The sequence below is a fragment of the Dicentrarchus labrax genome, unplaced genomic scaffold (genome assembly GCF_905237075.1).
Source record: "Dicentrarchus labrax unplaced genomic scaffold, dlabrax2021, whole genome shotgun sequence".
NCBI lineage: Eukaryota > Metazoa > Chordata > Actinopteri > Moronidae > Dicentrarchus > Dicentrarchus labrax.
The window spans coordinates 17,697,158-17,724,790 of NW_026136724.1; the positions used below are offsets into that span (position 1 = coordinate 17,697,158).

The 27,633-nt window shown below is 39.0% G+C and overlaps 2 protein-coding genes across 3 annotated transcripts in view; one reads left to right on the plus strand and one right to left on the minus strand.

Annotated features, from left to right (window-relative positions):
- LOC127359283 (liprin-beta-1) overlaps window positions 1-8,965 on the minus strand; it is a 67,992-nt gene extending 59,027 nt beyond the window's left edge. The window contains exon 1 of the mRNA XM_051393208.1: window positions 8,758-8,965. The gene's annotated coding sequence lies outside the window, so the exon portion shown is untranslated. The remainder of the gene's footprint in view (window positions 1-8,757) is intronic.
- A 3,771-nt stretch (window positions 8,966-12,736) lies between these two features.
- syt10 (synaptotagmin X) lies at window positions 12,737-27,411 on the plus strand. Of its 2 annotated transcripts, none has more exons than XM_051393003.1 (7): window positions 12,737-13,241; window positions 13,921-14,314; window positions 17,494-18,055; window positions 20,569-20,689; window positions 20,971-21,142; window positions 22,265-22,394; window positions 24,497-27,411. In XM_051393003.1, the coding sequence occupies exons 1-7, from the start codon at window positions 13,040-13,042 to the stop codon at window positions 24,566-24,568; spliced, it is 1,653 nt and encodes a 550-aa protein (XP_051248963.1). In that variant the 5' UTR covers window positions 12,737-13,039; the 3' UTR covers window positions 24,569-27,411. The 2 variants fall into 2 exon arrangements, with proteins under 2 accessions (XP_051248963.1, XP_051248964.1); XM_051393004.1 differs by having other exon boundaries at window positions 12,737-13,226.
- Window positions 27,412-27,633: the final 222 nt, after the last annotated feature.

The following is a 27,633-nucleotide window of genomic DNA, read 5'->3' on the forward strand; positions in this document are numbered from 1 at the left end:
GCAGGTGCTGCACAACAGGTGTTACATAACCCAACACCTATCCACTCTTATGCAACCACCAATGGTGCATCTTATCCTTGCCTTTTATTAATAGCCACCCAGCTGATGTTGTGCCTCATTATCTCCTTTCATAACCTTGGCAAAAAAAAAACCTTTGATACTGAAGAAGAAGACAAGTCCCTTAAAGGAAGCTTCATTCACAGTTCCTGATATGTGCGTGGGCGAGGGTTTAAGAATAGGTCATCCCGTGTTCAGTCAGTGGAGATAGACGATAAAGTGCGAGTAGCTTAATACCACCATCTTTCCAGGCTTGTTTGTTTGGGTTTGTATGCCGTTGATTTCTGTCAAATGTACTTCAGGATTCTAATAAAGTCGCTGAGGCCTTGTGACTTTATCTGGGATTATGTGTTCCTGTCTCGTCTTCTCTCCTCTCATGAGATTTGTCTCCAGTTATACGGGGAAGGTCGCATCGAACAAATGAGCAAGTTATTGTCTTATTTTTTTCTCCCTCTTCTGGGGATTATCTGAACAAGTTATTTATCTTCTGAAATGTTTGCAATGTGACTCTAATCATAATTGAAAAAAAAAAACCAAACATTTTAGTCTCACTCATGACATTCATGTGCTCCTTCTACTCAGAGTTATTTAAATTTGCCAGATTAATGTTTAGCTAATCTTATTTGACATAATGTATGAGACCTGCATGCATGCATGCATGCACACAAACCAGACGTGAAGGAAAACAGTACATTTGAATGATTTAACTCTCCCTTAAAATAACAATTAATGCCACTGTTTTTGGCTGATCACGCCATTCATCGTATGCACGCCATCGTCCTATTCTCCAGAGGATCACAATGAGAGTTTGTCAAGTTGGCTGACACACACTCTCCACATGCCTGCCATATCCACAACCTGCGCCTGCCACCACCGAGAGAGATTAACGCTGCGGTTTGCTCTAAATTGTGTTTAATTATAGCTCTGTGAGAACTGGGGAGAGTCTCTCTGGTCCAGCCCGGGTATCTATCGAACATCCAGGTAACCATGACAACAGCTCAATCAAAGACAACACAACTGAATTGTGGATTTCTGCACTGGAGTGATCTCTGGTCAGAGGAGTAGAACTGGTGAGATGAGGTGATTTCTCCCATGAAAACAGGAAATATACAGGGTGATACCTGCAATATCTGCTTATGCACGTTCTACTACGCTATAAATGAATAATTCATGTCTTCACTGTATTCAAATGCAGATCTTGTTTCTGCAGGAGAAATATTTGAGAGCCATGGGTGAAAGAAAAGCAGTAGGTGATTGGAACTGTGGATTAAAAAAAAATAAATAAATCAAATGCCATGAATTATATAACATGTTTCATTCCCATCTCCTGGTAGGAGTGAAACCATGGCCAGTTATTGATTAGTTCATCCAAAAGAGAATCCATTAGATGAAAAGCACACCTTTTTGTCTGGGTGTGGACGGGAAGAGCATGTGTGGTACAAATTCATATATTCTCTCTTGACAGCCAAACACTTTTGATTAATATTGATGGTAAATGTTCTTGTAAATGTTCTTTTTCCTTTCAAAACTGAGGAAACCGCAGGGAACACATGCATCCGATTAAGTGAAAAACACTTAATAGCTAGTGCAAGCTTCAGCTAACCCTCGCTGATACCATCCCCACTGCACAGCCTTTAATCAGAGAGATATGACTGCAGACGGCACATTGATTATAATGATTACAGTGTCCAGAGGTCAGACTTGCCATTTCGAATTGAACGTACAGTAAAAGGAAAAATTAGTCCAAACTAAAAAGCCATAGAAGAAAATTAAAAGCAAAGCAAGGCAGCAATATTTCCTGATGCATTCAGTACATCCTTTACTTGTAATATTTTTGATATGAACACACAAGCATCACAAGAGAAAATGGAACAGAAAAGCTGGTTTCCATCAAAAAATAGAATTAGGTAAGATGGAAGAGAGAAAGAAAACCCATCAGTGCCAAATATTCTGTGCAGCTATTAAATAACTGAACACGAGAAAATGAACGACCACATTGTCAAATAAAGTCAGCGGTTTGGGTCACAACCACTGGGAAATTTCTCTATACTCCACTACATCTACATCTTTTACTCTGCTACATTTGTCTGACAGCTTTAGATTACAATTTTTCACTCCCTTCCTGTCCAGTGAAAACCACGTATCTACAAATGTGGTAATTTTGGATGTAGATGTTTGTGATGAACTGGAGGATTAAGGCTTCCTTTTATGGGTTAAGATAAATAAACTATGTGTACCTTCTTGGATTATTTATTTATGCTTGTGTCTTTAATCTTTATTTAAGGAGGCAGTTTCATTGAGATTAAGATCTCTGTTCCAAGAGAGACCTGAGAACAAGAAACATTCACAGAAACAACACAATTACACAACTAGGAATTAAAACAGTTACATGAATTGCAAAAAAACTGACTTTAATTTGAGGGAAGTTTATTTAAACGGTGACTAGTACCTGAAACCAGTTCTGCCAACATTAGTGAGAACTTGAGTGATGTCTTAGGTTAAGTAGTTACCGGAACGTGTATTTTCCTTACTAGATTTAAATGAGAGCAGAGATGTAAGGTAGTTTTTGAGATGGCGGCACACTACAAACATATGATGATCTTGTAGAATATGATGCATTAAACTACCTAACAATATAGAAAAGTAGTTCAAATTAACTCAACCTTAAACATCTACAACATTTAATCCAAAAACATCCAAGAAAACAATGACAGGGACTTTCACTTGTCGTCGAGTCAATAGTTTGCTTAAGCAAAGGATCTGAATACTTCTTCCGCAACATACATCTAGCATTAAAACGTCCCTAAAGTGCCTCAATGAAAAGTCCCAATTTCGAGGACCTTGTCCACTAATGAGTATAATTGGAGCCATGCATCCAGACAGCCCTGGTGGTCCAGGCTCAACTGTTAATGTGAATTAATTGTGACTGTAGTGAGCAGCCTCTGGTTAAGATAATGACTTCACCTGAGGGGTCCTGAGTGGCAGCGAGGCAGAGGTAATTGTTCCGAACATCCCAGTGAGGCGCTCTCAGCGTGATCAGTCACCGCTTACCCGAGTGCCTCTGTGGCGAGAGAGTGTGTGCACGGCAGTGTGAAACTGAGATCAAGAGAGGTAAAGATTGACGCCTTATGAATTCAAACTGTGGTTTATTCAGTCATTGTAGAATGGAGCACTATAAGGTTTGATCATAACCTAAAGGTATAGATGGACACATATGAAGATGTTTGCCATTTTAGTTTATTATGAAGAACAATGCTCATTGATAAACCGAAAATGAGCCTGAACTAGCAAAAGAAGCTCATTTCTGTAGATTATTATGCGCATTTTTGGGCATTTTGCCTTAACTGCAAGCTGCTTTACAGCCAGGTACAAAAACAAGGCGGTTTGTGTCTCTATAGATAAACATGACAACTATACGGGGGAAATGTTTATGTAATCAACCATTCAAATGATTCAAAATTTAAATTATATCAAGGCATGTGTACATGTACATAATTAAGTGCATGCCCGCTTTAAGTGGCAGGTGGGTGCCATCACTGGCGGTTAACCTAGTCGCGGTTAACCGTGATTTCACTGAGACTACATGAATTTTAAACATAATATATTAAAAGGAGCACAGCAACAAAGAGCCTGTAAAATGCCAGAATACACACATTCACCAATGGCAGAACTTGGCAATTTTTATCAAATGCCACCAGTCAGATGGAGATAAAGACTACAGCATGATAAAAGTGATAAAAGACATCATATACAAAGAAAAGTATAACAAAATGTCACATGTAGTGTAAAAAAAGCTAGTTGCTAATGTCACATAGATGTAAAGTTGGAGAGGTGCATGCTGGAAAAGTCTTACGGTTAATAAATGATCAAATGAAAATGAAAAATGAGCTTGACTCCAAAGATTTATTGTTTTCGTTAAGATTGCATTTTGTGTTTTACATACATACATACATACATATATACATACATACATACATACACACACATATATAGTGTGTGTGACAAATATGAAAGTCTCTACAGAGACCTGCTGTGACAAACGGGTCTGTAGGTATTACTGTGCGAGGCAACATGGAGTGAATGTATGCTGGGTAGCTCTCATTATTTTTCCAGAAATATACAGAGGGAATAGGCACCACATCTATTCTATGGTCACATGTGGAGCTGATAGGACTGCTGCCGAGGGAGCACGGCGATGAAAGATATCTGACCATTGTGGATGTGGGTGTAGACCTGGCAGTTAACCTTTAAATGGCCTAATTAAACCACAGAGCCATTAGGAAATCTGTGATTAAATCAGACCTGCTCCACGAGGGGAATGAAAGAATGTCTTTTTAACAGGTTAACCCGCAAATCAGACGCTTTTCTTTAACAGGAGGCTAGTAAATGTTTTCCATTCTCTTTTGCAACATAATTGGTGAATTTGTGTGTAGATTAATCTGAAGGACATCAAACACTTTCCATCACACACATCCATACACATTTCATTACAGAGGGCCATGATGCATAATAAATGGGTGCTTAAAGTGGCTATAATCACTATTTTTCTATTAACAGTGTATCAAATGACAAATGTGGAAACAGTTTGATACTGTAAAAGAGAATGAACCTGAATCTGCAGCTTCCCTCGGCTCTACAGAGCTTTAAAGAGGACGCCTAAACAGCAACTCATAGCTTTGTTTTCAGTCGCAGCAGACAGCTGTTTACAGTGAACATTGTACGCTACCTGCTTAACACCAAACAGCAGACAGACACTGTTAGTGACTAGCTATGGAACATAGTGAAGTGGAGACATTGTCAGTATGATGAGATAGAGGCAGTGACTTTTCAAATCAATCTGCACTTCTGCATTACCATGCCAACCATTGCCTGAACTAGACCAAACAAGACCCAAGGTTAAAAGTAAGGGTACTCATGTGGACCATAAATCAGAAGCGCCAGTACTCAATTCAGGCACCGAAATTAAAATGTAACTTCTGCAACAGATTTAATTGATTTTCATAATGTAGTGCACATACATTTCATAACATACAAAAATGGCGCTGCAAAAATACATTTTAAAAAATGGTTTGTGTAGGAGCGCCTCTTGCACTCAATTTGAGTTTGTTTGAAGTGCTCTTAAAAGATAAACTTGGACACAATAATCAAAAGAAAAACTCCAAGGCACTCTCTTTTAAACAAGTAAAATGCCTTTATTCACACAGCAAGGTCAGGTTAGATCTTAAAACAAATTTACTTACATGCTTTTCAACCGCACAACTGAGCAAAACTCTATCCGCGGATGAAGATGATGTGATTGAACTCTCTGGGAAAAAGCTAATAAGTTGACCTTGAATTAAAGCCTATTATGTTGAAATTAGTACTTAAGGAGCAAAAACATGCAAACACACTGCCTTTAAACTGTGTCAAAATCCCATGCTACATACTAAAACTACAAATTATACTGTGTACAACCTCCACCTCATTAGCAGTGCCAATGGATGTCAATAAAACTGCCACTTTTAAAAGCTACCACCAACTAATGATGCTCCTGGAGCTGCCTCACCTTTTTAAATCTCGTATAGCTACAAGCAGAATCCTCAATTTGAGCAATGCATTATGGGACAATAGTGTCTATCGACAATAAACTTAAAAATGAAACTAAAATTGCATCACTTTTGTGAAGAAAAAAACTGGAAAAGATGGAATTGAGTCCACTGCATTACATTGTGTATTCTCATACTCTTGGGGAGTAAAAGCTATTTATTTTCATTTTCCACTATTGCTTGAGAATAAGCACCTCGCTCCTATTAAAACAGCTCAGTGTCGTCTCATTTCAAAAAATATATTGAGCGTGGAGACACCACTCTCTGGAGTGTGTAAACATAAGAAAATAATCCCTGTCCTGTTGCTGAGGCTTTTAAATCTGCCAAATGGCACTCACAGCCGACAAATCCCAGCTTCAGCGGCTTCAAGTGTTGTGAGAGTAATTAACACAAAACAATCTTTTTAGGAGGGTGCTACGGGGGCAGCCAGGGTGTCATTAAACTGTTTAGTGACAAACTGATCCAGCCTCACACATTGCGCCTTCGTGGTTGACAGATGGAGGCAAGTCAAGAAAAACTGAAAGCTGCTACAAACAAGGGCACAACTTGTTGGGCTTAAAAACAGCCACGAGAACCGAGTGGACAAACTTACCCAGCTCTTAAGAGACTGTGAAGTTAAGTGTTGGTTTTTTTTGCTGAGTCTTAAGTGCTTGAGGACTGGCTCGCTTCCACCAAGTTGTGCTGATGCATTCAGATTTCTGATGATGTCCTCACTGTCTCCAAAATAATCAATTACGGCTGTAATTTCTGTGTGGTGCTGGCTGTGTTTTGTTTTAGGCAGCCGCGCAGCGTGCTGGAAGCCACCCATGTTCCCGCTCATGAATGTTAATGATTAAATCATTTCTCACTCGCAGACTCCCTTAATGTCAGCCAATGGAACAGACCATGTTCTTAAAGCATGTCTGCCACCACAAGGCTCCTCAGCTGCCTACTCTTACTTAAATATAATATCATAACAGTGAAGATGATGAGCAGCTTCTTTTTAATTTGCAGTTAGTTTGTTAATGGCCAAAAAACTTCCTGCTGATGTTATATTACTGGAAGACAAACAATATTTCTATTTAGAGATATGAACACTTCACACTGCCATCTTGGTGGCCACTCCACTGACATTTACCATGACATTTGACATTCTCAGACTCTCCTCCCAACAGAAGGAAACACAGCCAAATTTTAGAAATAGAGATATAACCTTTTATTCAACAGTTTTGCTCACAAAACTTCTCCACTGGCAGCATCACTGTGTGAAATATTTTCAAAGGTTTGTGGTGTTGTGTTTAGCCTTGCAGTGGATTTTCTAAGTCTGGTAACAGTCTTCATGTGTTTGTTATTCCTGTCTTCTTACACCACTGCCTTTGTTTCCCAACCTCATTGTCTAGCTGGTTGTTTGCTGATGTCTCAGACTGCAACTAACTGAACACTGCTTGTGTTTGTATTTGACAACCATGGGAATGAGAATGAGCTGTGAAGTGTGTAGGAGAAACTAAGGTGGCCACGAAACTTGTGTAACAGGCCGTATCTACAGCCAGTGTTTGGTTTGTCCGTTCATGGGCTACTGCATGGGCGCTGGAGGTAGGGGTGCTTAGGGGGCTGCAGCACCCCCGAAAATCTGACATTATGAAATCATTACTTCATAAAAAGGTTTAAACTTACAATGACTTTCTCCTTTTTTTACTGGGATTTACATGTGTACACTAGTATTTATGGCAGAGGTTTTGCCTTGTTTCATCAGTTTTATCCAGTAAAAAGTTATAAAAATATGTGTAAAATGTAGTTAATAACTATTCAATAGGCTATAAATGATCCTGGTCATCCAATTAAGGCAAAAACCATGAAAGTCATGCATTTAGCAACTCTGACTGTAGAAACATGGTGGTTCAACATGGCAGACTCCATAGACTCATTCTAAGGTAATGAAAACAACAGTTCTTATATTCTGGTGATTATACACTAATGAAAAGATATATTATATTCAACACTGGACTTCTAAATTAGATGGTGATACATACAGTACTGATACGCAGTGAAAAAGTCTGACAAGATAGCAAAGTAAAGCTAAATTGTCAGAATCAATATCAATACTAAATGACAAAAGTAAAGCTAAATTATTTATTTCTTCTTTTCTCAAGTACAGAATCTAATCAATTATGTTCTCATAAATAAAGGCCTCAAAGTAGTCAAATTATATCAATTCAAAAAGATTTACATTCCAGTGACATGAACAATAACTAAAAATTTTTTTTTTTTTTTTTTTTTTTCTCTTATATTTTACCTTTTGGGAGGAACTCTTAATTATTTTTTTTTTTTGGGTATCATTTTATATTCAGTGCATAACAATAACTGCAGAACAAGTGATACACTGTACAATGAACCCAAATAGTGAATGCAACAACTGCAGGAAGATCAGAGATACATTTTACGGATATTTTTAACAACCTTTTATACAATTCTCTGTCTGTATTGTGTAGTTGTTGTTATTTCAACAATCATACATATCTAAAAGGCTTCCCTTTTTTTTTGACAAATTCTGTGTTTTCATCTCCCAGACATTTGGCTATTGTGCTATTAGCTCTTTGTTTTAATTATGTACTTTTCTATGAGGCTGTTCAACAAAGAGTGAAGGCTCTGTGAATACAGCTTATAGTCTTCAAAGTTTAGATCTTCAATAACAGTCTAAACCTATTATTAAAAGAACAATTTCATTTCGTTTTCATCACAGAAATGAATGAAATTGCAGACATATTAACCTACTGTGTATATTTTTACACCCCTTAAAATCAAGAAGGCCTTGCGAGCCCCCGTGAAGCTTTGGCGACCCCTTCTGTCCTAGGACATGCTTGTAGGTCCTAAAATGACTAGAACTTTTTCCATCGAAGTCATTCCATAATTTATCTTACCAAACTTTGTTTTGACAACAATGTAATTCAGACATGATTATAATGTAAATTAGTCTGATAGGATAACTGCAAATTCAAATCTCTATGAGGCACAGTTGGTGTTCTAAAATTTTGGCTTCTTTGTGTTTAAGAGAAAAGAACAACAGGGCAGCACAGACGATGTGGGCAGTGATTACTTTTGTGTTTACAAGCTAGAATTAACATAATCACACACTAACCTTTCATCATCCGGCGCTGCCTCCTTTCAGCGCTCCAATTAGTAACCTATAACTGCCATTTAAAATGCATTTTAAAGTGGAGTTGATTTTCTAGCAGTACTCCAGCGTCCCAGCAGGCTCGACCGCAGCACAAATGCAGTTTTTTTCTCTCCACAATGCTACTCTCGACATAAACAAAGGACATTACCTCAGACACACGGGCAAACTCCCAGACAGATAACTGATGATATATGTACTGTTGTCTAGCAGCAGACAGCCCCGTTTGGATTCACGTCCCTCGTGTCGGAAGATTTGGGGTTGGGAATAAACCACCATGGGAGATAAAACACTCAAGGGGCAAGAGATGCACCAGTAATGTTGAGCACACATAAATGTTTGGCACTGTATGGATATTGGAGTTATACATGACTGCAGAAACCCACAAGCAGATGTTTTAATTGTCCTTTTGTGTCCTAAAAAGCATCATCCTGTTAAATGATTTCATTATGGTCCACATAGCCCACACTGCCAATTTGCTGGCTGTATTCGGTTCATATCAATTGCATGATATTGAATTGAGTCTGCTTTGCCAAACCCAGTTCTGTACAGCAGTTGATTATTTTCCCCTTCTGTTGGTTAATGCCCAATTCTGGAAGTCTGCCAGTTTTTCAGGTTTGGTCAGAGAGGAGCGGTGACTTTGATGTGTTCAGATGCAGCTGTGTCATTCTAAATAATCTGGTATCTCAAACAGTGGCTACAGCTGCGCTAGCAGCCCTGTGGCTGTATCGCTCATTTTAGAGGAAATAGTTTAAACTGTTAAAAAAGTATTGGAACAGTAGAAATTTTGACCTTTGATAGTGCTTGATGAAAACTTCAGGTACAGCTGAATCAATTGATCAATCGACAAGCACTGTTTTGGTAATCAGTACAACATTGAATGCATCTAGATTGTCGATATATTTCGATCTAAATGCCAAAATGTCAAACAGCCACCAGAGTCATTCAGCTTTATTGGGAATGGTGCATTACCCATTTCTCATATTTTTCAGTATTCAATTTGACAAAATGTCTGGTCCAGTCATCTTCAACCTCTTCCCACGCATTCATACTTTGCCATCAAAACTCGATTCATACTTTCAACTGTTCACAACAAATTTGACTTTCTCACATTAATTTAAAAAAAAATTTCATACTTTTTATTCAATTATACAAAAATTCACAACATTTTCAGACCTTCTGAGACTTTTACATAGTCTGTATTGCGCAGAATGTGACATCAGCGCTAAAGTGCAGAGGAGTTGTAAAATCATCAAAAAATCTTCACTCCAACTTGCTCTCATGCTCATAGTTTTTACTCTACATACATAATCTGCACCAAAAAAAATATAGGAAACTTGTGCCCATTGCAGATACGTGCCTACAGTAGCAAATAGAGTTACACTTTGGCTTTCTGAGCTTCCAAGCAACAGGAGAGCCAACTAACCACTTAACTCCTATATTAAGCAAGAGCACAAATTTCCGGAGTGAAGCAGCTTCTTCTCCCAACTGCTTGCATGTTCACATATTTGACTTTGCTCACCAGTTTCTCTTATTTCTTAGAATGTCCCCATTTCAGCAATAGGAGTCATGGTTCAACTTATGGAGACCATAAATGTCTGTGCAAAATCTCCCGCCAATTCATAGTTTTCAGTCTTGTGACTGGCACTCTCTCCGCTGTCTCTTCCCTCCACTCTGAGCTCTCTGTGTGTGTGAGAAGAAGCAGACCCACCTGCAGTGAAACCCTGCAGTGGAGGAGAGACAGGGGTAGAGATCCGACATGGCCACACTCAATACGCAACAAAAGCCCTGAACAAAAAGCCAATAAGAGTAACTAATGAAAATAAACACTCAGTAGAAGCAGAAACAGACAGTTCATTCAGGTAACTCAGGTAAAGGATTCACAGAAGCGCCAAACGCAAGAGAGAGAAACTCCCTTGAGACAGCAACAAAACTAAAAAGATTACTGAGGAGGTGTTATTCTGTAGAAGCACAAAAAGGCTTGTCTCCTCATCGGTTAGTGCAACTATTTGGCATTTTGCTCAGAAATGGAAGTTACGGCATGAAATTAACCTTATAGATTTTTCTTACATACTATATTGACTTCTAATGTCCATGAATCCATACATGTATTGTCAGAGGTACCATGAGAGACGTGATGTGTCAATCTGGTATGTAAAATTAATTCACAGTCTCCTGATCCAAGTATCCTTTGCCACTGATTTAAAATTGTAATACATATATAATAAGTACATCACTTTATATGCATGGAAAGACTGTATGGACTAAATTTCCATTTTTTTCCATTTGCCAGATTAAAATGTCCAATGTTTCCTTTGACATTAGTTGCATATAAAAATGCAAAATCAAGAGCTGTTTAATTGCAAAGTTAAGGAAAACATTTGTGGAAATACAGTACCAAACACAAAACTAGTTGAATTTCCTCCTGTATATGTGGTAGGTCATAGTTATCACATGGCTCTGGTTGGGTTGTGAAAATTGATCTTTCCTGTCCTGGTTCGTTTCCTTTGTTTACCTCTTTGCTTCAGGGCAGGTACCATGGCTCCAAAAGTTCTGAATCACCCTCAGTAGTATTTGTCACTCTTTCATTGCAGCTTGTTTTCTCCTTTGCCACAGCAATTTCTAGTTTCCCCTGATTACGTTTTGGGGCCCCCACTGGCATGGCGTGTCTTGTAAATTGCCTAAAATGCCCAGTGAAAATAGGCTGGATAAGGACTGTACTCCTGTGGTGGAGGCAACAATGTCATCTTTGTCAAGACAGTCACGAAAGATCCTTGAACTTTTTGACTTTCATATCTTACGTAAAAATAGCCAAAAATAATTACTTTTGATGACAATAAGTAGCCCATTTATTCTGTATTTGAAGTTATAACAGACCCTTTTTCATAAGGTTAATAAGTCAGTGACTGGTTAAGCAGAAAGAACCATTATATACAACTGTGAAAGAAGCTGCGAGCAATCATACAGTGTTAATCTCAAGTGTGACAAAAAGGTAAAAAAAAAAGCTTTAAAAGCAATAATTAAGTTGATTTTTGAAGGGGAAATTATGACTTTAATTTTCTGACTGAACAATTAGTTATTTAGACATGTGGTCTGACATGAAATTACAACAGCTTTGCAACCTGTTGATTTGATTTTATTAAATAATTTACATCTAATGTTTGAGTTATAGGTTCATAGCATAAATAACTGTCAGGTCAAGTTAGTGTTTAATTGGGACATGTGTTACAACTGCCCTGGACTCCTAGAACTAAATAATGATATGACAATACCTTAGACTTTTTAAATGAAATGTGCAAATATTTGTCTGAATGTATGTGCAAAAATATATCCTTATTGAGGCATAGTGTCTGCTATACATTAGACAAATAGAAAGTATGATAGGTATGAAAAGTAAATACACATACAAATCTATGAAAATATACAATGTAAAACGGTGGTAGTACTTGTACTATACACATACATAAACATTGTATGTGTATATCTTCTAAAGCTATTAGCTGTTTATTACTTTTTTGCAACAACTGTTAAAAACCTGCCACATGATAACAGTAACAGTACAGTAGCTGTGATATATTGGCTTTAGTTGAATACTTCAGGTCTGATAATTGATTAAACTCAATCTGATTTAGGGCATAAAGGAAATGTATTTATCATTATACAAAACAAGGTTGAGCAGTGTGCAGTCCCTTCATGCTACACACACAGAAAAAGATAATTAAATGTATAGATTAACTTGGAGTTTACTATGGATTTACCGGATGTAATGGTAGAAATATAGAATTACAATGCCTTTATATGTTTGTAAAATAAAATGTGTTTTGCAATCCTTTAATACTTATCATAATTATCCCCTATTATCCCTCATCTATAATATTCTGTGCGCTCCTCAGGGTCATAGGGGACAAAGACCGGTTGGGGGCTGGTAGGACTGGAGTCTTAAGCAGCATGTGTTGAACGGAAGGCGGGCACTCACACAGGTTGCCAGTACTCTCTAGCAGTTAATAGAGAGAGTAATCCCGTTACTGCCGCCAAATGACAGGAGTCACAAGTAAAACTGAAGCGCATTGCTATTGGACGTAGCGAGGGTTGGACTCCAGCACCACGCCGCCTGAAATTATAACGCAGCGAGCGCGTCTGGGCAGTCGTTCCTCGTTGCGCGCTGGATATGGATCAGAACGCAGCGTGCCTCCCTGCTGTCTCCCGCGGACAGGCTGCACTCTGCGGCGCATAACAAGGTGCCCAAATGAACCACCGCCCTCCTGGCTCCTCCGGCGTGCAATGGCTTAACAGGAGAGACATGAGTGTCCGGACGGAGGACAGCATCACCTTGTGCCAAAGGGCTCTCCAAATCGTTACGGAACTTTGTCTCACGGGACACGTAGACCGGGAGAAATGTTCGGATATATTCCCCCTGGAGAGCAACATACCAGGTAAAGGACACGCAGGTAAATGGAATAAAGTCATTATTTTATCTTCCCCCCCAGTTCCCTTAATTAATCACTTTCGTTTGTCCCCCTGAAAGAAAGATTGAGTTGTTGTTGAGTCGCGTTTGGAGAAACTAAAGCTCTCAGCTCTCAGGCGTTCAAACTTTATTACACCACTTAGTTGCATGTACGTTATCTTGTTGAACTGTTGTGGAAGTGTTTCTCTACCTGTTACGCATCTTGCTGCAGCTTAGTCCAGACTGCTGAAATAGCAACAGGTGGAGAATAGACAGAGGTGGCCATCTGACAGAAGAAATGATTATTCTGCCAGTCTCTCGTCTTTCTTTCCATTTTTCACTTTGAAAAAAGCTGCTTCCTTGCATATGAGTCAGTGCAAACTTTACATTTAAATATCAGTGAGAAATTTCAGGAGCAGATGGGAGACCAAATGATTTTTTCCCCACTTCAGTCACCTAACATGATTCCGTTGATGCTGTGGCTCCTTCACTGAGGTTTTATATCACTTTATATTGTCCTGCTTTATCAAACAGGTGCTACCCCCTCTCTTACAGCTTGCTTACTCTCCCTTTTTCTCTTTCTCCCTTGCATGTTTGTCTGTCATATTTTGTCCCTCGCCTGCTTCTTTTCCTTTTTATGTGTCTCTGTCTTCCTCTATGGGTCTCTCCATGGTTACATGTAGACATCTCTATTAGTCTCCTTGCTGTGGTCGTGGGTTTCTGTGGCCTCGCCCTGTTGGTAGTCTCTCTCTTTGTCTTTTGGAAGCTGTGCTGGCCCATTTGGAGGAGCAAGGCTCTCTCAGCCCATGTCGAAAATGGCCTCCACGTGGGCTTCCCCGAGGCACCTCCACCCAACTCCCCGCCAGTCACGGAGTGCAAAGTGGCGGACATGGAGAAGAAGTACCCGCTGGAAGTGAAGGTGAACGGACGGAGCTCTGTCAAGCTTCTGGAGGCGGCCATGAAGATCAGCCAGACGTCTCCAGACATCCCAGCCGAGGTGCAAACAGCCCTGAGGGAAAAGCTCAGCCAGCAGGCTAAGATCCAGAGGCAAACCACTGAGCCAACCTCCTCCTCCAGGTACACTACATGAACCCACTGCAGTCACAACCCCTCCCTGTCTGCCCCTGCACTGAGGACATAATAATGATGACTCGCTATTTATACACATGTATCTTGTGCTTACAATTACAACACAATGGCAGCATTTTTTAACCCACTTTAGTTTGTTTCCCCCCACCCATGGTACAGTAGGGAACACAAAAAACTGATTCCTACACAATGCAAAAGCTGTCCTGACAGTTCGTGACAGAGTTGCCAATGCCCTTGAGGTGGTTTGGCACGTGTCATGTAGAGCATCAGGGACTGGCTGGCTGGTGACCTTGAAACGCTGTCGCACATGTTGAATTGTGTGTCTCCTGCGCTGTTTGACCAGAAAAAAACCCCCCAAAAACATCCCCTCCTGTAGGCTCATCAGCCAGAGCAGCGCTATACCTCCTTTCCTCAGTTCAAACCCTATAATCTCTTGTACGTGTGAGTCAAGCTGCTATGGTAACGGCGGGAAGTAACCCCAGTAATTAAACAACCAGCTCTTGCTTCTCTTTGTTTTTCAGCACTGTGTTTAAACTACAACGTCCATAATTAGCAGTGCTGTGGGGTGGGAGCTGTCATGGTGGATGGTTGGTTTCTGGTGAGACGCACCAGGCAGCTGGGCTCAGTTTCTCAGAGGAAGCCGTTATTGACAATTGCTTTAGTTTGTCGTTATACTCGTTAATTAAATTATATGGAGACCAAGGTCTTCATGAATTATACGCCCACCAGGGATGCAGAAAGGCCAAGTTAAAGATTACAACGCCTACTGTCTCAATACTTCCACCTACTCCTTTGACAGTGATTCCTGACTTTCCTTTCTGAATGACAAAATGCCTCACAACTCATAGCCCAAGCCCAAATACTATCTTAGCTGACAAGGAATTACTCTATAGTGTATTGCTTAGCTTAAGCTACAACAACAAAGTGAAGGTGGATACGGTCCTGACATTTTCAACCAAATTCTGTCTCTTTGTTAACATTTATTAGCTAGTACTGACAGGAAGAAATTCTGTTTTTTCTGATGTTTTTCTATGAGCTGTGTTTACCAGCAAGCCATTTAAGTCAGTGATTGGGCTTCAACTAATGATTATTTTCATTATTGGTTAATAATTTGTCATATAAAATGTCCAAAAGTCGCAATTCAGAGCCCAAGATTGCTTTTTTGGCAGTCCAAAATCCACATTTTGAAAGGTTCAGTGTGTAACATTTAGGAGGATCTATTGGCGGAAATGTAATATCATATTCATAAGTATATTTTCATTCATGTATAATCACTTGAAAATAAGAATCGTTACCCGAGAATGAGCCATTTTTAGTTATAGACATGGGTTGCCTTAAATGGAACCCACCATGTTAAACCGCCATGTTTCTACAGTAGCCCAGAACGAACAAATCAAACACTGACTCTAGATAGAGCCACTGCTTGTTTTGCTGCCACTGTAGTTTCTCCTTTACATTTGGAAGGGGAGGATGAAGCGAGGGAGTTGCATCTACACCACGAGATGCCACTTAAATCCTACACACTGGACCGTTATGTTCACTATATGTAAGATAAGTTGAAGCAGCAAGAAGACAAAAAAAGAGAAGATGCCACTAAACTCACATTACCTCCATCTTCTTTGTTCGTGGTCATGAGAAAGCAGTAAAATTAGGATTTTATCTCTGGTGTTAGTAGTGGATTTGATCCCCAGTGGATGTTGGTTTAAAGACAAATTAAAGGTCAAAAGCACAACAGCAAAACATCCGGTGTAAAGCCAAATAGTTACTAATCTCTGTCCAGTTAGTATTCATTGTGTTTCCGTTGTATTTCAGGTAATTCTTCCCGTCCCCCTTAAGGTTGTCGCTTAGACAACATGCAGCTTTCTATGTTGTTTACTATACTTGAGTGTAGCATTTAATTTTCAGCTGTGCTTCCTGTGCCATATCATTTGTGCCATGGCTGTCAGATCGCTCTGATTGTCTTATTGTCAGAAAGGAGGAGGGCCAGTTGCTAGGTGACAAGATTGCCGAGTCAAACATGGCCATGGTTTTCTCGACAGATGTCAACTTCACAGAAATTTGCAGCATTCAGGTAATTTAGTTTAAGAGCTCAGATCTGAATGCTGGAGATGTGTATTCATGTTACAAAACCATGGTCACTGGTGTAAAAAAAAAAAGGAGGAATATTTTTCTGTTAGGCCACTTCTGATTTTTTTGTCTTATGTGCCTTAGATTTTCTACAAAATTCTTTTTTTTAAGGCACATTAAACCACTTTACCAGACTCTAAAGGACAATATACATATCATTACTGCTAAGTGTTGACCCATTAGCCGCTTGCCCACCACATGGCACAGCTTGACTCGCTTTATTGGCGTCTTCCATTATCGATGGTACCTGGTTCTTTTTTGGTGCCACCTGGGGCAAGGGTTCAAGCAAGCTGAGCTAATACAAAAAAGTGATGTGAAGACACTGCAGACCATTGATTGGTTGTGTGACAGGAGACATACCCCCTCATACCTCTTCATTTTCAGATAGCCAAGCTACCATTAATAGCAAGTATGATATTTTTATTCCCTCAAAAATGGCCCACAAAACCACCCCGATTCTTTGAATGCATCCTTTCAAATCGTCTGTTATAGAAGCATCTCCAACAGAGAGGATGGTGCATAGTAAAAAAGTGTAGTGTTCAGTTCAGTTGATCAGTGTATGTTACAGTTTGTTAGTGAACAAAGGATATAGCTTCTCAAGACCAAAGTGAAGTGCGTTGCTTTGACGATCAGCTAGGATGAGGATGTACTATTCACTGTAATATCTACAGTGGAAAGCAAAAGTGATGTACAAAAAGCGGAGTTATGGTGAAAGTAAGGCATTAGTGGGAGCTGGAGCCACTTTAGGCCTTTGATAGTGTATTAGGCGTATATCAGGCGGTTGTTCAGTGAATATTTGCTTCTATTCTACATTTTGTGCTTCTTTCCTGAAGACTAAAGACCAACCAGAGACCATTTCTTTCTTCTAACAGACTGTAATATGTCAAAACATGTTCCATGAATGCCACATTATTATGCATCTTGCTTTTTAGATGTAGTTCTCTCCTGACAAACCATTAGCGCCCATCATAACAAAGCCACTGATGCATGAACACTGACACTTGAGACATTTACCCGATGCCCTTTACCCTTTTCAACAGGCACAATTCATTCCGGCGCCACCTGCCTCGTCAGATGAATGTCACCAGCTTTGACTTCAGCATGGACACAGTGCCTCTCCGCCAGTCTTCTACAGCGAGCATTGGAAGAATAAAACCCGAACTCTACAAGCAGAAATCTGTGGATTCAGAGGATGAGGCCAAAGATCCCGTGGAGACTTGCGGAAAGCTCAGCTTCTCGCTGCAGTACGACTACGAGGAGCAAGCTTTGGTGGTGAGAATCCTCAAGGCCTTGGACCTGCCTGCCAAAGACTTCACGGGCACCTCCGACCCGTACGTGAAGATCTACCTGCTACCGGAGAGGAAGAAGAAGTTCCAGACGCGCGTTCACCGCAAGAATCTGAACCCCACGTTTGACGAGACCTTCTGTTTCCCCGTGGTGTATGATGAGATTTGCAACCGCAAGCTGCACTTCAGCGTCTACGACTTTGACCGCTTCACCAGCCACGATATGATTGGCGAAGTGGTGGTGGACAACCTCTTTGAACTCTCTGATCTTTCCAGGGAGGCTGTAGTGTGGAAGGATATTCATGCAGCAACTACGGTGAGTTGGCGTTCACACTAGCACACTGCCAAAAACATACGTATGTGGACATTGTTGCCATGTAAGAAATGTTGCACCAGACTTCTGTGCTATCACTAGTAAAAAACACTTGACTAGCGGTAAATGGGAACTTGTACTGTTTTTAGAAAGGTCTAAACATGAATTATTGCACTGAATCACTTCTAAGAGCCAACAGTGGCAGGTGGAACACACTGCATTATTCAAATTCTTTGGGAAATGCATTTCATCATCCAAACACCCACACACATTTTCCAGAAACTGCTGGGTATTCTACAGATGTAAATATAGCAACAGAAGAAAATGATCTGATTACAAGATATATAAACTGAACTTAGTAATTACATAAACAGGGTGTGCAGTTATAGCGTACTATAGTCCATATATGAACCCTTTCTAAAAAAAAGACTAGCCCAGAATACATTTCACTCCCACATTAACACTTATCACAGTTTACTCAAGAGCCTCTGCTTTATTTATGAATGTTTTCATTGTGATAAACAGTGAGCCATTGTTCTCAGGTTCACATTAGCCTCTGTGGGTTATATTAAGAGCAACAGAAGAACCATATATTCAGTTTTGCATACAGACTGACTAGAGATGATTCTTTATTTCCTCAAGTTTGATGGTGTTTATTGGTTTTCAGTATGAAAGCATTTAGATTAGCTTTCAGTGTATTTGTTCATTTAAAAAAGAATAGCACACACTTCATCTTTTGGGGCGTCAAGGCTATCTTTAAGTATTATAAAATATAAAATAACCATGCAAGGTGAGGCCACAGCCTGGTTTGCCCTCTCTACTCAGTACATGTAACATCAAGAGGTTTGCTACAGAATGCTAACACAGCAGGCTTACTAGCTAGAGTTTAGGCTATAAGCCTATAGTTGATTTGAACTGGTACTGCTCTGATACCAATGGTATCATTTATCATGAGTGAAAAAGTCCCAAATATCTCAGAAAACAGCTAATTAATTACCTGAAGATGTCGATGAAGTTGTTGAAGCCAGTTTTGTTGTACAAGAATTGTATAAATTGCGATTGTGAGGACATGTGCATTGTGCATTTCTTCTTTCTCCTGAACTACTGCAAAATGTGGTACATTCATCATTGTTAGTCACTATGGTGTTCGTGCATCTAGATGATGCTGATCTGGATCAAGATGTAAACTAGAATGCAGATTTAAGAATACTAAATATTTTTGGAGTTTGGACATGCACTACATAGAAAATGAGCCACTACATATTGCTGCTTTTATGTGAGCCCCAAGAGCAAAACTAAAGATATGTTCATTCTTAGTGCTGGAGCATTTACATGTCTTGTCAATTGAGAATTAAATATATCAGTTTGAGCCAGTCCTTATCCTTGCTTGTGGAGTCTAGTATGAGGATTATATTTACTTCCTCTAGCTGCAGGCCTTAGATTAACTTGAAAACTTCCTCCTGTGTTGATACACCCAAAGGCAGCTTCAGTTACTTTGTGGATTTATACTTGGAGATTGAGGGGTTGGATGTATCATTCTTAAGTGTGTGTGAGAGAGATTTTATATGGCATAGACATTAAAATGGGGCAGAAGTTGGCGATTTGACGAAAATATTAGCATTTGTCATTCAAGATGTATATAATGTCATTATCAGTTTTATACAGATTACAATATTCCAACCAACCGATAGTGTTGTTAATTTCAAACACCAATCGTTTATGCATATATCAAGTTCCATTCTTATTATTCTCCCAACGTCATCCAAAGTTGTTAAGCCAACTAAGTTCTCTACATACTGTATAAATGTATAGTTTTATTTACAGATTTACTTTTAACTTTCTTCATAAACATTTCAAACTGTATCATAAAGCCTAAAGACACACCCACATTTACAAAACTCAACAAACAGTGTACCTAGTTTTAAAACAAAAGTAACTAAGACTTGTTCGTAGCCAAACAAGTTGCCAATTCTCAGAAAAAAAAAAAACTTTTATACACAACAAAACGCCAGGCTACAGACAAAATATTCAAAATAGTCAACAAATCTTTTTCAGAAGATTCAGGGGATTATCAAACTGAATGATTGTCCATAAAAAAAAAATTGTATGGTAAAATATGGACACAGGCTTATTATATTCTATTTGGTTGTATATAGTGTATTTTGTTGGATTTTATTCAGTTTTATTAGATTTCTTTACTCTTTGCCCTACATTCCCCTGTGCTGCTGTGCCTATTTGAATTTCGCCTACAGGGGATCAATAAAGGATCTTATCTCATCTTAAACCACCCAGTAGTTATTGAGTTATTTGTGTTTGGACCAAAGCTTGCCTCTGGCGTGTCTAAAAACCAAATCATTACTTACAACTAATAATAAAATGTTAGCTGACAAAATCCGACCACCTTTATTTACGGACTTTTACTCTTTTGCTTTGGCGTTTTGATTCACAAAATGAGGACAAAGAATTTAAAATGGTTCAAAGTTTATTCAGTTGTCTCTTTCTTTTTTGTCCTCCAGGAGAGTGTTGACCTGGGAGAGATCATGTACTCGTTGTGCTACCTCCCCACAGCAGGGAGAATGACCCTAACAGTCATCAAATGCAGAAACCTCAAAGCCATGGACATCACAGGCTCCTCAGGTAACCCGACAGCAAATAAGATGTGGCCCACATCAAAAGCCCAAGCTGAGCTATAAATCAAACTTAACTAAAACGAGACAGCAGGTGGCCACTTAGAATGGAAATGGGGACATAGGGAGACCAGTGGGAACAAATTATTTTAAGTATTACACCCTGTCAGAATAGGGAAATACAGATCTTAGCTGTATGTTGTGTGAAAAAGTACAGTTTGAATTTTGTAGAGCTTCTTTAGAAATGAATGTGGAACAAATTGTTAAATGACAATTAAACATGTCTCTCAGACCCTTATGTAAAGGTTTACCTGATATGTGACGGACGGAGGTTAAAGAAGCGAAAAACAACCACCAAGAAAAGCACACTTAACCCAGCGTACAACGAGGCCATCATCTTCGACATTCCCCCGGAGAACGTGGAACAAGTCAGTCTGTCCATCATGGTGATGGATTATGATCGGTGAGTTAAGCAATCACTAGATACTGTATCTACTATGGTTTAGTTCCTGTCCTTATTTTACATTCATGTTCACTTTCAGCTGTATAGGAGTTGTGTTAACGTACTGCTGATGAAAACCAACACTTCCTGGTTTTGCTGCTTTATAATAAAAGCGTTTAAATAACAAAAGAACCGTAAAAAATTCAATTTTTCATTCAATCTTGAGCTCTATCGACGATCTTGGCTCTCTGTGGGAATGCAAATCCCTGCCGTGCTGGGCTGGTTTTGTGATCAAAAACATTGCTCTGAAGCTCAATTATGAGGTTATTCTGTAAAAAGTTTTTTTCTTATCAACCTTCTTATGAATCTATATCAATTTTAGGCTTAAATTACAACCTCTCTGGTCAGCCCCGCCCATTTCCAGGAGACGTACCGCCCAAGTACACTTTAAGCCCCCCCAGTCCGAGCAGAGACACAAATACAAATAATTTAGTTGGTTAGATACAGATACAGGTAATGGCGTACTCGCTCATCCCCAGCATCTACAATACATGCTTATATGCTAACAACAAGTCAACCCAGTTTGGAGATGAGGAGAAAAGCTTTGGATTTTATTAGAAACTGATCATTAAGACTAATTAGACTGCTTTTAGAAGGTGCGTTATTGAGGTCAGTTGGTTTAGACTGAACCTTTGAAGAACTTGCAGGTTCTTTTTGATACCTTTATGAAATCTAAGGCTGACGAAATACACATTCATTTTCTTGTTCAGTCATGAACTCTGCTTCAGGACTACTAGAGGTAGGGCTTCGCAATTAATCAATGCAATATTCAAATCACAGAAGCTGCAATTTGTTGACAAAAGGTCAAATGTGTGACAAAACAGCGTTATAATTAGGTACTATAGTGCTGCAGAGTGTGTGTGTTTGATACAGACCCCAACAAATGTTACATCATCTTGATTTTAATATTTTTTCTCAGTTAAAATGAAAATTGTAATGCAAACATAATTTCCACTCATCATCAATCATATTGCAATTATAATATGTCAAAACAATCATCCTTTTTTACCATATCATGCAGCCGTAACTACAAGCTTTACTATGTACTAGCTAAACGTGTGTTAATGTGTGTTCTACTAACAGGGTTGGACACAATGAGGTGATCGGTGTGTGTCACGCCGGGCCAGATGCTGAGGGTCTTGGACGAGATCACTGGAATGAGATGCTGGCTTACCCGCGGAAGCCAATCACGCACTGGCACGCTCTCGGAGAGGTACAGACACTTCTTTGCCCCCAGTCTCAAAGAACTCATATCATTCGTCCTTAATTTCCTTTATGGAGATTATATTAGTTTTGTTCTTTGGTTTTCTCATTTAAAACAAAAACAAACAAAAAAAAAAAAAAAAAATGTACCTGTGTTTATTCTGAATATTATAACGCTAGAAAATCTGATGAAAAATGTACAATGCACCGTTACCGTTTAGTTTAAAACATACATTTTTACATTTTGAAGGAGCCTGGTTGATCTGCAAAATCAGCAGCTGTTTTTGATACATGGGGACATACAAATAATTTTAGTCCAACCGACTAATTATACAAATTCTGCGCATTTTTCTGTGAAAATCACCAAAAAACACAAACAAAAATGATGGATATTTAGAAGTTTTGAGGAAATTTATCAGCTGTCTTACCAAGAGACATTAATTTAATCTGCCTTCAATACACAGATATGTGTTTTGCAAGGTGAAACTAGCCTAGGTTGGTCAAAGGTGCTTTCCAACAACTCCAATACTGTCTGTTGCACGTGTGTATGTAGAAATTCAGAAGAGATATAAATATATAATGGCTTGATGACCTTACACAGTGGAGCCTAAATGCAGCATCTCAGAAGTCATGTCCCCATAGAGAAGTTGGCAGCTCTGCAAACTGCAAACAAAACCCAGCTGACTCTTTGATACTGTGATGTCTAGTTTGCTCGCTAATAAGCTGTGTAAATACCGTAGAGACAGTTTTACAGTTGCTGGAAGGTATTTTTTGGGGGGTGGGGAGGGGGGTTGAAAGAGGTTTAATGTAATTTCATATTTTACATGTTATCAATGTTTCTTCCTCTTTTGCCACACCCACTCCCCATCTGACGAATAGGAAAACACAGGTGATTACCCATTTTCAGTGGTAAAACTACTTAATATGCTTTGGTAGAAACTGTAATCATGGGCAAAAAAACGTGTCCTCTGTAGCTCTGTTATAAACACTTGCGTAAGTAGATGGAAATACAGTAAACTTGGATTGTGTTTATTTGTTATAAATCTATCCTTGGGGATACATAGTGTTGTGAATAATGCATGCAGAAAGCAGTACATACAATAGTAACATTAGACATAAGATTCCTGCTCACAAGCTCAACAGGGTAGTGTATTAGGTTTAACTATATTATTCTGTGAAAGTAAAACATATGCTGCATGCAAACCGAGAAGAGGATTTTGGTGCAGGAGTAGTTTTACAAGGGTCTAACAATATTTTGATAGTTATGTGAGTTTTTCTAGGTGAAAATCCCACTTAGGGATCAATGCAGCTTTATACTATCTTTAATATATTTCTTTCCCCACTGTGCAAAATGCTGGAAGCCACCGTGGTTGCCTTGAATCCAAGCTGACTACAGCTACCGTGCACCGTGATGAAGCAAACGTTTAGAGCCAACTTTCAGGCCTGCAGGGGGTGCAGGTTTCAAAGGGGCCGATCACACAGAGACGCATCGCTATAGGTGAGGCCGCTTTAAAAACTCCTTGACAAAGTGCAACGGGAAAAACAGCTGGTGCGCCTGTGGATTGGGGCAGCGTCCTCAACTGGAAGATAAAATTTAATTAACGGGAAAAAATGGATTCAAACTGAAGTTGAGCTCTCGATGAATAAACTCTAGCTTTATTTCAAGTAGGTGGATAGCTGCTCTGTAGTTCTCTCAGCCCAAGAGCTATAGAAAAAAAACATCATGTAGCACAAAAGAGGAGCTCGCGCCGAGCCACAGGACGCGTTTCTAGCAATGCGTCGCTGTGTGATTGGCTCCATACTCAAAAGGTAGATTTTGTCGACTGCAAACAAAATGTAAGACCACATATTGTATCATGGTATACAAATCAAATACTGCTACAATTAAAACTTGCCTTTTTATGCCTTATGGTTTCAAAAAATACGTTTTGTTTTTTTTGCCACATCCTGTGTGATGATCTGGCTCTGCTGCTTAATGTACGCCAATACTCAACGCTTTTGCCTATGATCACAGTACACACTGAGGACTAGAGTAATAACCTGCTTAAATACCACACAGGGACGGGCAAAGCCTCTATAATGTGTTGTGTTTTGTGACATTTTACCTTGCAGTGGCCTGGAAGAGCAGCAAGCTTTGAGAGTCAAGGTTCGTGTCCGTCCCCCAAACCTCCACATACACCTTGATGATCACAGGTAGAGTGATGACGCCACCTCTGTAAGAAAACCGGATGTTTGTTTAGAGTTGCTGGGAAGTCGTGTTGCCTAATGAGTGTCTTGTGAGAATGTTGTATGAAAACTGAATTCATTCCAACAACGTATCTTATTTGTTTATATAAACAAATATTGTGGTGAAGTTGTTTTTACTCGTTCATTGGAACTCCAGTTCTTCAAGTGCTATACAGAGCTGGCTATGCACAGCACGCATTCAATTCAAGAGTTTGTTTTTCATACATCTGCACAGAAAGGCTTTATCTTGCCAAACATTTACACAGACCACATGAATGGTAGGCCTCACTGCAAGATGTCTTGAGTGATTCGCCTGCAGGGGTATCAACATTTTTTTCCGGCCCAAGAGCTCTTTAGTGAGTTAGCATTTTACTTCAAAATGGCACAAAGCTAAAGGGCTACGCTGCTCAATGCCATGAAAATGTTTGCTGGATGAAAAAACGGTCAATAAATCCAGGTTTTGGCTGAAGAATGCAGATTATTGAGCATCTACAAGGGCTGGGTAAATCTCTTCAAATTCATCAGTCACGACTGTCACAGATAGTAGAGCCGGTCATTAACCAGCCATTGTTACCTGCAGATATTAGAGAAGTCAAAAGGACTCTGTCTAAAACTGTAGCAGATACATGTAGCAAACATATGTACAGAAAAGTGAACAACAGTCAAATTAAAAGCATGTTTGAAATAACATTACAACTAGGAAGAGTTGTTTTTTTTTTTTTTTTTTTTTTTTACACACCTGATAAAATTGCAAATTGAGCTCAATAAATATAATTAAACTGTTTACATTGCAAATGGTACATCGGTTGATAATTTGGCTTCACATTCTACTTTACAAATTAGTTATTGAAAGGTAAATGGGAAGGTCTTTAGAGGATGTCAAAATATTAAATAACAATGTTAATTAAAAATATATGGAGAGGTTAGGCTACATGTGCCAATGGCTCAAAAATGAGTGTACAATCCTAGCTTAGCAACCATAACTGGCCACAGCAGGCCTGTCACTCTTTTGTTTCTTGTTATTTACCATCTCCAAAATGAAAAGACCAAAAATGTAAGAAATGGATAAAACAGTGCGTTTATGTGCTCTTCAGCTGCTCTAACGTTAGCATGTCTGACTAACTACAGTAGCAACCCAGCCTTATACATCCAGGGCCAGGAGCATTTTATATTGCTTTATTTTGTGAGGTTACGGGTTTCAAACCCCGTTCACAATAAGAACATCGACCCTGGAAGTCATAGTCCTGGATGATCACAAACCCCAGGCAAATTTGTTATCTGCTATAGCGTTACATTCACATACACATTAGTTAGTCCTCATCCTAAAAGCCTTTTTGTTCGTAAAGTTAAAAGTGAACATACAGTTTGGAAATACAAATAATTAAGTATAAATTTAACCTCTGTCCTGCTTAGATTAGTCAAATCTTACATGACTTTTTGCCTTGGACATGCTTCTTTAGCCACACAATATCAGCTGTTAAAATCTGCTAGCGACAAGAGTCATTTCAGCCGACATCAATAAAAGGTCGCCAGCTTGAAATGAGAGGCTGCTTTTGTCAACCTCTGTTTGAAATAAAGGACTCATTGTTAATTTAAGGGGTTAATCTGCCACCATGGTCAGAATGGAAAGCTTGACAGGCATAGCAACAGTGACTAAGAGGGGTGGAGCTTAGCAAAGGCTCAATTCATCCTTTCTAAGTCCCGCCCATTTTTGGTCTGCGCTCAAATAATCATTGAGCAAGCTTCAGTCATTACATCAATCAAACTTAAAATGACCAGTGTGTAGGATTTAGAGGCACAACTGAACACTGCTCGTGTACATAGCATATCTAAGTACAGGAGAGGAGAAAGTTGACTTACCGAGGCTTGCTCAACTGTTATTGGAGCACAGAGCAAAAAGGGGCGGGACTTAGGAAAGGGTCAGTTGGTCAAACATAGAGTAGGGTAATACAGATAATCGAATCTCAACCAGACTTTATTGCACAACAGTTGTTTCTCACCAGTTACAGATTCAGGGAATTATAATCCATTAAACAAGTTACACACACATCAAAAATATTTGCAAATGTTATGTATTTTATTCACATTAAGCCATATGAAATTAAGTTCAATAAAGAACATTGACTCAGCTTCTCCTTATATGCGAGTAATAAGAAACTAATAAGAAACCAACATAGCAAATAGAAAAAGGCTATGTACTGTTAACTTAACTTGCACATGCATATAATCATGCTTTTTTTCCCCCCCTGCGCTGCCCTTAATATTAAAAATAAGTATTTTTACTCGTAGCATGCCTCTCACCACTTTAAAAACACACCTATTAAATTAGAGTATCTAAAAAATTTCAAACTTTGTGTTTACATTTGTGTATATATACTTGTCAATGGCACCGTTTGTATATATTTCAAAAGTGGAATTTAAGAAGTTGTCGTAAAGTTATGGAAATCGAGACATCACAATGTATTTCTATTGTTTAGTGATAATTTAAACAGCTCAGACTTGTAATCAAGTGAAATTTATACACGTTCTGTAATAGTTGTGAACAATTAGTCCAACTGGAGACCCAGTGAAGCCAACTCTACCTTATCAAGTTATTCCATGTTTAGGAGTTTAGAGCTTTGAGCTGTAATTGTTTGCATATTGGTTAAATCTATATTGAGCAAGAACAACTGCAATTGCTGTTATGATGTGTACAGTTTGTGATAACTTTTGTAACAATTTAAAGTAAACATTTGGAATATGATTTATTGTATCTGTTTCATATGTATTTTAACAAAATAAATAAGAAATGAAGAGCCACAGCATGTCTCTCTTTAATGATTGAATTGTTTTTGATGCAGCGTTTACCCCATTGTGAAATTCAATCACTTCTTTAAGTCCTGCATCTTTTTCCTGCCAGCATTTGTTCCAGCAGCTTTTCTAACTTAAGGAGTTTTCTCATACAGGGTTCATTGCATCAACTGAAATGTTCATTGGGTTACATTGATATCTACAAGTGCAGTGTTTCTCAAACACCACGTACC

What these genes read in the sequence shown, in the direction of transcription:
- syt10 (XM_051393003.1), top strand. Translation starts at nt 13,040, where the DNA reads ATGAACCACCGCCCTCCTGGCTCCTCCGGCGTGCAATGGCTTAACAGG. An exon ending in ACCAGGTAAAGGACACGCAG is followed by an intron (nt 13,242 to 13,920) that starts GTAAATGGAATA and finishes GGTTACATGTAG; the next exon opens with ACATCTCTATTAGTCTCCTT. An exon ending in ATATTCATGCAGCAACTACG is followed by an intron (nt 18,056 to 20,568) that starts GTGAGTTGGCGT and finishes TTTGTCCTCCAG; the next exon opens with GAGAGTGTTGACCTGGGAGA.